The following is an 11516-nucleotide window of genomic DNA, read 5'->3' on the forward strand; positions in this document are numbered from 1 at the left end:
GTTTTTTGGTATTTTACAGTGTTTGGGGATATATGTACATATAAAGGGTATTCCCACTACGTTAATTCGTTAACAAAAACTTAAAAAAAAACCATTCAATCTCTTCATTTAATGTTTAAATCTATTTATTTTGCCACATATATCTGGTATTCTTAGTAACAGATTAAATCAAACTCGTAGCATCTGGTGTAAGTAAATACAGCTGCAAATTTCAAAAATTTTTATCAACATTTTGTCTGATTATTAATTCAGCCTTTATGAAATCAAACGACATTATATGTATTTCTGTCTTTGGTGTACAAATTATTTAAACTACTAAATGTTCTTTCGAAATAAGCATTGCTTATTGGAATTTAAAATACAAATGATATTAATTTATACAGATTTTCTATCACATTTTTTAAAGATGGACATGTCAATGGATATTTCTTTTTGTAATTCTTCAAAAACTGCCAGTATCAATTGAATTTTTAAAACATTTGGTAGCTATGCTAAATTATTCCATGCAACGAGTTAATTCATATATGTATCTATACAAATTTCGCTCCAAATAAGTTTTGTATATACGGAAATCATGTCACCTAATTTATGATGATTGGTGCATAATTAGTCATAGCTCCCATAAAGGCCCGCTTCCGAAAATCACTTTAACGAGCAAAAATCTGTTAAAAATGTTGGTATACACATACAATTCAACATAAATAGTGTCCATATGGACATAAATAATATGATCTAATTCCTCAGCGATCGCTTCATAATTAGTCATAGCTCCCATATAATGCCCTCTTCCGAAAATCATTCACGAATATAAATTATTGAAATTTTAAAAGAAACATGATTTTGTTCATTTACTTAGTGCAGGGTATTCTATGATCGGGGTTGACCGATCAAACTTTCTAACCTGTTAATATTTAAAACAGCAATTGCTTAAAAACTGATTTTTCTCCAAAATCATATCTTTTTTTAAATATTTCCAAAATTTTTAAATTTTTTCTTGATTCCTTCTGGCAACCCTAGAGTTAATCCATTTCAAAGTTGTGTTTATTTTGTTAAAAATAAAAAAGAAATCACTGTCCACTTTTTACCGAAATCATATTTTTCTCGAAATTCAAAAATATTTTTTATTATGAGTTAAAAATTTATTTGCGTCAGCTCTTAATTTTGCTCAAATTATTAAAATATGACACACATTAAAATAGTATTATTTATTTTTTATGTAGTTTAATCATACTGACTGATTCAACATAAATTTTTAATTAAATTTACATTGTTGAAAATGCATTAATATTTTTGCACACTGCTAAATTTGATACCCATATTGAACATGTTTAAAACATCAAAAAGTCAAAAAAAGCTCAAGCGACATAAACTAAATTTTATAGGAGAAGGTTTTTATTATTTATTTCTTGTTTAAATTAAGTTAGAGCAACAAAATTCAGTATGAAGGCACATTTTGTTCCAATGCATAAAATGAATCCAATTGCTTTCTCATATCAACAGAATAACAGCAATTTTTTGGCGCATAAGCTTTTTTGCTGTCATTCTAATGAACTACAGGAAAAAAATAGTGTCGGTTGTTATATAATATTCTCATGACGAAGGTTTTTTTTTCATTTATTAAACCATATTTTTTGGTAATATATATCTTTTTAGGTCATTATTTTATACATAAATGGATGTGTTTACATATATAATGCTTTTTATTTGTACTAGAAATTAAATATTTTTGTAATCAATACAGTATGAATCATTGTCGTAATGTTCGGAAATATGCGTTAAAGGACTGCATTTTTTTCTTTCTTATGCATATATACTAGGGTATTCAATTAATCAGATTTCTGATTTAATCGGTTAATCGAGCAAATAATTAATCGAGGTTTAGATTTAATCAGTTAATAATCGGTTGATTTTAAATTATTCGATTAACCGAACAATTTACATTTTAATTTTAAATTGAAAAGAAAAACACTAGATTAGCGTTAAAAACTTTTGTGAGTTTCTTGATAGAGTTGTGGAGTGATTTTTTTGGTATCCCAAGATTGCTTTTGGTTTCTGAAGATACCTGAACAGTATGTTCGCTCTTTAACCAATTATCGAAGCTGGTATAAAATCTTTGTTTGCTCCATATAACTTTTTTGTAGTTAAGTTTTTGACAAAATCCGTTATTTTATTTACCAAGTCCTGCATGAATATAAGTTTACTTACTATATGTATGTCGTTTTGGATGTTATACAACAAGGAAATCTTAATATTGCAATATGATGAATGATACAGCATTAATGGCGCACACTGTACTGAAGCGGCATGTCCCAAAACAATTTTTTTTGAAAGAGCATATTCTTGGCTATAATTTCACTGAACATTTGTAATAGATCAGATCAGTAATTATAAAGATATAATTAAAGCGCCACCAGATTGGCCATTTCTGCCACTGTGTATTGTTACGAAATTGTACTTGAATTCAAATATAACGATTTTAAGGGCTGATTTAAAAGTAGCATAATGCTTTCAAATAACAGTGCTGTAATAGCAAACTGTAACATATCTGTGGGCATTATTAAATAAAAGCTTTCAGTTGATTTGATCGTAAATTGGCAACGCTGTATTCGAATTCGAATATTCAGTTAAAGAACATTGTAGAAAGTACACCACAGGTGGCGTATGTATTAGTAAGATCAAGAATATTCGAATTTTGACAGTTAGAGAACAATCTAGAGTGAAGATGGCAGTGTTATAAATAGTGGCAGAGGTTGCAGTCGTGAGTGAGTTTTTAAACTACTAAACGGCTTTTATTTGCAATCAAAAGTATCCGGTTTATTTAAAGGAAATAAACCAAACGTTTTGAAAAGGTTAAAACGTAACAATATAAAGTCAAGTGAAAACAAGTTAAATTTTAAAATAGTTAATTAATCAAATACAATTAGTTACAAAAACTAAGTATACTTGCTAAAATATATATGGGATATGATTATATTATTTCCCCTGGATGACCTTCCAAACCGTAGTAGACGGAATATATATTCAGGTTGTTGTGTGAAATATAAAAAAACCCTTATTTTAACTATTTCAGCCACGCTTTTTTGTGTATAAGTTTAATCAAGGTTAGTTTATTATAAAAACCCACCTCATTCCAATGTTTTTTGTGGAGTGAAGTGGTTAGTTTACTAACCACCGTTGCGGTTGGCATTAAAAATAACTATGATAAACATTTTTGTTTTGTATAAATTTTTTGGAAATCGAATATTTTTGACTAAATTTTCTGATCAAACAACCGAAATAGCAAAGTAACACTGAATTCGATGAACAATAAACACTCTGTGCTTTTTTTATTGAATGCATGAAAGTCGCTTAAAAAAACTGATTTATACAATATTTTCAAATTAATATATTTATCTAACCAGAGCAGCCTGACGGCAAAGTTTTGCAAAAAAATCATAAACGATGACTTTAAAAAATAGAATTGTTTAGCAAATTATTAGCAATTTCTGCCAATTAACTATGTTTTAAAGACTATAGAAAATGTGGTTAGTAAACTGACCATTCAACCGCAAAGAGTTAAGAAAGTTGCCAAAAGATACACCAAAAAGAAATTTTGAGATTGAGCATCGACAAACATACCTGGTTGTTCTTAGTTTCAAATACATCAAGTGATTCGATGTGGTTAGACCAGGTTAGATTATTATTAAATACTAATTCAATATTTTTAGCTGATTGAACACTCGCAATTTTTTCGCTGTTGATTTTAATATATTTTGACCATTTTCCACAGAATTTGTCTATGGCTTTATATTTTACTAACTGTAATTTGATTTCTAAATTATGTACACAAAGAAAATATATTCGTTATAACATCCGAATTTTTCGCTAATCGAATTTCTTCGATTAGATGCACTATCTTTAAAATCCATTGCAGTTACTGAGTTTATTTTTATTTACATACTAGTGGACACCCCGCGTGTGCTACAATGCTAAAAATTTGTTAAACATTTCCACCAAGGAAATTTTATGATAAACATATGTACATACATGAATACAAAAATTTTTAAAATTGTTCAAACTAATATCCACATTACATCTTATATTCATCATTCTGACATCGTTTCTGAATAATATGTATTTTTTAATCATGATGAAATAAAACAGGAAAAATTATTAGGGGGATTTGTTCATTAGTTACCAGAAATCACAGAGACGAATCAAAATAAAATATTAGAGTGTATCTTTAGATTTACACCACTTGCATCACTCAAATCTTTTATTTTATGTGCTAGACAGTTCAAAAAATTCACATAGTTTTGTTCAAAAGAACATTTACAAACACTATTTTTATAAATTTTTATTTTAAATAAAATTTAAATATGAAATTATGAATCTATACTACTCTTCTGTAGTATAGAACTTACGTTGCCTGCATTTGTCCAAGGAATGATACATATGTGGTTATTGGCGAGAAGGTCAGGCTTTATGGCATACTCAAATCTTTTGCAACTATTTGCACCGAAGCAAATAATTTTCTTTTTTCTAGAAACATACTAACATTTTTTGTAACGACTTTTACCGAAGCATGAGAGCTTATCGTATTAAGTTTTATAGCGAATGTCAAAGACATACACAATTGCTTACCCAAAATTTACTTATAGCGGAGCTCCAAGAAAACGCCAAACAGACGAAGATATGCTATTTGTAGAAAGTTCTATTAGAATAAAAATTTAGATTTTTTTTTGAAAATTGTTGATGAGTTGGAAGAGGGGTTATAAGAAAAGTGAGGGGGGGGGTTAATGGAAACTTTTTTAAAATGGTATTTGTGGAAAGTGCTATGAGAATATAGATTGAAATCTCGTTTGAAAATGATTAGTGAGTTGGTGGGGGGTTATTAGAAAAGAGAGGGTTGTTGTTAATTTTTTTAAAATGCTTATTTCAGCAACTGGGTCTCTACACAAAGTTTTATGATGCTAGATCCCTTGGAAATAATTTTTGCCGCAATTTTGGCTTTTAGACACATAGTGGATTGTAGAATTTTAATAGTTAAAAATATATTTGTATTCAGTACCGAATTCCAAAAATATTTTTCGTGTGTATAGAAAAACGTATAACTTTTTTAATCAATTTTTTATATCGACAATAATGACAATGATTTTCGTATTTCAAAAATGATGAGTGATCATAAATATGTTGTGTCATTATTGTATATAGATACATACATATTCAGAACAGAAATAAAAAAGTACCAAACATAAAAAGAAAAAATTATTAGAATATTTTGTTTTATTATTTTTGTCAGACAGTTTTTCATTTTGCAAATAACACATGATAATACCAGTACTTCCATTTGCAAAAAATATAAAAGAGAATGTATGGTATTCTAGCAGATTTAGTGTCATATGCAAATATTCGTTCATTTATTCGTATTCAGATAGGACATTGTATGTGAGTGTATATGAGCAGTAGACTTACCCTTAAAAACAGATATGCAAAAAAATATCTCGATTTTTCATCAAATTCATTTGCTACCACGAATATGTTTACTATGTGCAGAGAAAATAGACCGATATTTTAACAAGGGCCGATTAATATAAAAAGCATTCTAACCAACATGAAAAATCATTTACAACTGAAAAACTGAGCAATGGATTTTCTTCCCTATGGGCTCGTTTAACAGTATAATATCCAGGTATTACCGATACTCCGTTTGAAGTTTCCGAAACGTTCATATGTATGAAGTATGTAAATCACTATGAAATTTCTCTTCCAATTTTATAAATACATATGTATGTATATTCAACAAAACACAAATTGGTTTCAATAACTTAACTTACACATATAGGAGCTATAAATGCTCGTTGTTTTTCTAAATCTTTAGCTATTGTCGTTATTTTTCTAATAACATAGCATTTCAATCATCTCTCTTGTTTAATAACTTATTAGAAATGCATATCATTTTTTCTAGAAGAAAGGATTTATTGCAACAATAATATACTCAAATAGCAAATATTTTCAAGAAATGTAAAAACACTATTTATTACTGAAGAACAAAAGAATCATTTTTTTAAGAGCAGGTCTAATGAACAGCTGCTTTTTCAAGTGTATGTGTGTGTATTTGAGTTTATGTAAATGTCTGCATAAAATACCATTTTTATAGCAATGTCATGCAATAATCATGGCAATTATGTTAAAATAATGCCACTGTCATACAAAATTTTATTGCCAACTTTCTACGTGTATATTGTCCTTCTTTCTTTTATGTATTATATATTCTTTTTTGTGTTTTCTTTTTTTGACATTATTTCTACAATTTTATGTGTATCTTAAAATTTGAATAATTTAAAGAAAATAGAAATCGTGTACTGGCAAAGTGTAGTAATATAATTAACATAATAATAGAACATTACATTTTTTATTTCCGATCATAATGTTTATTAGCAAATACTAGTGAAAATACAATTAGAATTGTTTATATACGTTTAGATTTTCATGACCAATTATGGACCGATCACCATGAAATTAGATCATGTGATTTACGTCTAAATTAAAGTTAACTATGTTGAATTTTGTGTGTATACCAAAATTTTTAAGCGATTTATGCACGTTAAAGTGATTTTCGGAAGCGGGTCTATATGGGAGCTATGACTAATTATGGACCGATCGTAACAAAATTTGGTGACATAAATTTTGTGTATATAAAACTTATTTGGAGCGGAATTTGTGGAGATACATATATAAATTAAACATTTATGACCGATAAAGTCCAATTTCGGGAGGACATTTGTATGGGGGCTAGGTGAAATAATGGACCGCTTTCAGCCAGTTTCAATACGCTTGGTCCTTGAGCCGAAAAAATAATATGCACCAAATTTCATCGAAATATCTTCAAAATTGCGACCTGTACTCTGTGCACAAGGTTTACATGGACAGCCAGCCAGCCAGCCAGCAAGCCGACCAGCCAGATGGACGGACATCGTTTAATCGACTCAGAAAGTGATTCTCAGTCGATCGGTATACTTTAAGGTGGGTGTTAGACTAATATTTTTGGGCGTTATAAACATCTGCACAAACGCATTATATCCTCCCCACTATGGTGGTATAGCGTATAAAAACAAGTAAGAATGTATTTAGTGACATGACTTTTTTACATATATGTATATAAATCATTTATATATATTAATACCCTACACCACCACTATGTTGTAAATATGATGGTGATAAAATACATCAATTAAATACTTATATACTTATGTTAAATTCTATTAAATTTTTATTATCATTTTCTATAATCACAAGTTTATTAATATCTGTTAAACATCCGTTATAATTTGGGTTCTAAAATAAGTGTTATCTCTTTCTCTACCACCTTTGCCAATCGCGCTGTTTTGTTCTTCATAAATCATTTCATCATTTTTATAATACTTAATACTTTTCTTACGTTTTATAACCAATTTTTCTGCAATACAATTATTATAACTACGTTCGTCATTCATAAATTCGAATGTGGCCATAGCAATACTATTGGCTTTCATCCAGGGTTCATTTAGAATCATTGCTAGACACTCCCTTATCTCACCGTCAGCATCTATAAGATCAGCAATGATTTCGTATAGAAATATGCCAGTTCTTTTTGCCGACTTCAATAGGGAGATGTTAAAGTTTGGGCCTCCATACGCCTCTAAGGTTACAAGGGATTTTTCTAAAACAATTGCAGCTTTCACCAATTGCTCTCCTTCCAGGGTAACTGTGGAGACATAATCCTTAGGAAAAAAGAAATTTAAGCATTAATATTTTATACAATTTTACTTTAACACTTACCGGCCATTTAACATTGTCAGTGGTGGCAACAACTTTATAATTTGCCATGTTTAGAATTATATATAATTAAATTAATTTTTTGTCAACAATTCAGTTTGTTATTGTTTGAGAGTCTGAAAAGCAACTAAGTACATATGATTAGTTCTTAATACTCTTGGACTTATATGAAACGATAAAAATTGGTTCTAAAAATATTTAATATTTTGTGGTTAAAACAAGTAAGAAAGTATGGTCGGTCAAGCCCGACCATATAATACCCTACACTAAGTAAAAGAACAAAAACATTATTCTTTTAAAATTTCAATAATTTATATTTTTGATTGATATATGGGGGCTACAACCAATTATGGACCGATCACCATGAAATTACGTCGTGTGATTTATGTCGATATGAAAGTTTACTATGTTGAATTTTGTGAGTATACCACGTACATGCACGTTAAAGTGATTTTCGGAAGCGGGTCTATATGGGAGCGGGTCTGTATGGTCGGGCTTGACCGACCATACTTTCTTACTTGTTTTAATATATAGAAATGTTATACTGGCAGTGCTGAATCATATATACCCTTATTATTAGCATACAAAAATAAACTTCTGTTTCCTAAACATGTAGAGCATATTGTACTTAAGTCGATTCTTATTCAGTTTGTCAATAAGTTAATTAATGCTGTTACTTATGCATTCCTGGATTTTTATTTATGGTACCAGGAATGTTTTTGAACATGACTTGCGATAGCATGATAAATGGATTGGAAATGCTTACAACTGGGCCAGAGATATAAATTAATTCAAGCATAACCAAATTTGTATCGCTTATGAATAACGTGCTTATAGGACTGTGAAAAATAAAAAGTGTCCCAAAATTCTCGCAAGATTTAAATTTACCGACATTTGTGCAGTAAAGTGTTGCAAAAAAAAAACTTTTTTGCAAGTTCAGACAAAATGTTAATGAAAATTCTTGACAAAAAAGATACATATGTGCCAACAAAGCCGTGTTGCTGATTTTTCCGATATGTTATTTGATATTAAGCACTATCCTGTGTACTTATGATTCAATAAAAAACTATCAAAACAAAAAACTCAGTTTTCTATTTAGTTCTGACCTTGTGTAAAATTTGGAACACTCTTTTACTAGGTGTTATTTTAAACCTAAGATTATCAATAAAATTGTGACAATTATTCGGTGGGAAGTGGGAATAAGTCCAATATTGACTTATGGATCTCTATTTGCTTTATATACTAGTCCTTTGTAAGTTCTGGAGTATATATTGCACCTAAATCCAATAGACATTTACTAAGTATGCTGAACGATCTATCTGAGGTATCAAGAACCTTATTTTATTGTTTCCACGACAATCTGATCAACGCTCCGGAACGACCCGAGCAAATATTGGCAATACAACGACAGCTGTATCAGCTATAATCGTGATCTAGTTCGTCGATTTCATTGAGTGGTGTCAAAATGGAATCTAGTGTTCTATAGTTGAAACAAAAAGTCATATTTCGAATGAAAACGATTGTATTAAATCAGCTCGTAGATAAAAGTCATAAGAATGTCAGATATAATGACACACTTTGCACAACAGGAAAGCCAAAAAACCAAATCTGTTGTCAAAAAACCTAATTCATGTGAATGTATTGTCATTAGGGTATGCGGGAATTCCCGTGAAATTTTAACGTAGCTTCAAACATAGCTGTTAAATAATGAATACTAATCATAATAATTAGTAATTAGATTATTTTTTTTCGAAAGGTGAAGTAATGATTAAATTACGATTATATTCAGATTTGCACGATTACTAATTGATTACGATTACAAATAATCAAAAAATAATCAGGATTACTTTCGATTACGCGAAAATAATCAAAAATAATCAAAAGTAATCAACAAATAATTCGACTATTTTCAAAGATTACTTTTGATTATTTTAGATTATTTTCCAAAAATTTTGCATTTATTTTCAAAAATTTGCATTTATAACGTGAAAAAATAAAAAAATAACAGGCCGCCCACATTCGGACTCGAACCGGGATTTCTAAAGCGATAGATCAAGACACATACATTTGACCTATCGAAAGAATTCGTATTGTCAGAGTTATATTGTGGAAATTTATGGGGATAATTTTTGTGGAAGATCCCTCTATCTCCTCCGTTAGCAAGTTGTTTTGATTTTATTCAGAATTTTATAGCAAAACTAGCTTATATTTTTAAAAAAATTTCAGCACTCCACAGGCTCACCATTCTTAACATTTCAACAGAGTTTGTCATTTATATATAGATGTTGAGCGAAACGTGTAATGTTAACCAATTAAATATTGTTAACATCACACGTTTGGCTCAAAATATTTCCTTATTAACCTTAAGTGAAGAAACAGTGTATAAAAAAGGGTATACAAATATATTTAGACAAAGTTCAAAATTTTGCATATTAAAATGAGTTATATGACAAAATTTTAATGAATTTTCCTGATATGAGCCATAGTCACAAAATCAAGCGGTATGATTTCTGTCTACTTGAAACTAATTTCTGTGGAATTTTTTAATGTTTATATGCGTTAATGTATTTCTGGATTTTGGGACTTATATGGGAGCTATGACCTATTGTGATTCGATTGTCATAAAATATTTTTACGTGATGTCTATGTACAAGGTGGCGCAAAACTAATCCTCCTATCAGAAAATGCTATAAATTTTGCGATTGGCCCCTAATGGCCCTTAAGTTCTGTTTTGACATTTGTGTAGTAAACACATGCGAAATACACGTTAATAAACAATGTTACGCTATACTGCTCCAGAACGCGGAATATTGCTGACCAATTGATCACCACCAAGATGAAGATGATTTTTCATCAAAAATAATCATGAGTGATGAGGCCCATTTCTATCTTAACTGGTACATAAATAAGCAAAATGTTCGCTTCTGGGGCACTGAAAATCCGCGTGTAACCCAAAGTCACTGTATGGTGTCAAGAATATAGCTCTTAAAGACAATATCCGTCAAGAATGTGAGGACCTATAGCCGGAAGTTTTGGCCAAATTGATGGAAAATGCCATAAAAAGGGCTCAAATGACAATCAACTGTGGCGGCGTCCATTTAAATGACATCATATTCTCGACTTGATGTAAAAAAATTAAAAGACCAAATAAAAATAATCCACAAGAAGAATCAAAGTTTTTATTTTTTTTTTAATTACAGCCAAAAAACATCTTTACAATAAAATATCACAAGTGGAACGTGATTTCTAAGTATTTGAGGGCTAATTTTGTAGAATTTCATTTAAATAACTCAATTATAAAGAGTGGACCATATATGGGAGTTATGGACCGATATTTAAAAAGCTTGTAGTATGATTTTTGAACACAAATTACTCATCGGTGTAAAATTTTGGTTCAGTACAAATCTTTTTTTCATATTTGTGTAGGTTAATGTGTATTTCGGAAGTGATTTTTATATGGAGGCTATGACCAATTATGGGCCGATCATCATAAAATTTAGTATAGCGATTTTTATATATGTATATTGAAATTTTTTGTTTCGAATTTCAACTTGATAACCATATTTTTAAGAAATTTATGCATGTTTAGGTGATTTTCTGAAATGAACTTTATATAGCGGCTATGGCCATATTAATACATTTTAAACAAAAATCTATCAGTTTTTATTATCTTTTGGCTGATGCTGACCCAACGGTTCCAGGTCCTTGCAGGTCCTCCA

General features: G+C 29.7%; 1 protein-coding gene across 1 annotated transcript; it reads right to left on the minus strand.

The window, feature by feature from the left end:
• Nucleotides 1–7229: 7229 nt before the first annotated feature.
• On the minus strand, nucleotides 7230–7919 carry LOC135955962 (uncharacterized). Its single transcript, XM_065506411.1, has 2 exons — nucleotides 7801–7919; nucleotides 7230–7742 (listed from the first exon to the last, which is right to left on the minus strand). Exons 1-2 carry the CDS (start codon nucleotides 7846–7848, stop codon nucleotides 7293–7295), a joined length of 498 nt encoding a protein of 165 aa, XP_065362483.1. The 5' UTR covers nucleotides 7849–7919; the 3' UTR covers nucleotides 7230–7292.
• Nucleotides 7920–11516: the final 3597 nt, after the last annotated feature.

Source organism: Calliphora vicina, chromosome 1 (assembly GCF_958450345.1).
Source record: "Calliphora vicina chromosome 1, idCalVici1.1, whole genome shotgun sequence".
NCBI classification, from domain to species: Eukaryota; Metazoa; Arthropoda; class Insecta; order Diptera; family Calliphoridae; genus Calliphora; species Calliphora vicina.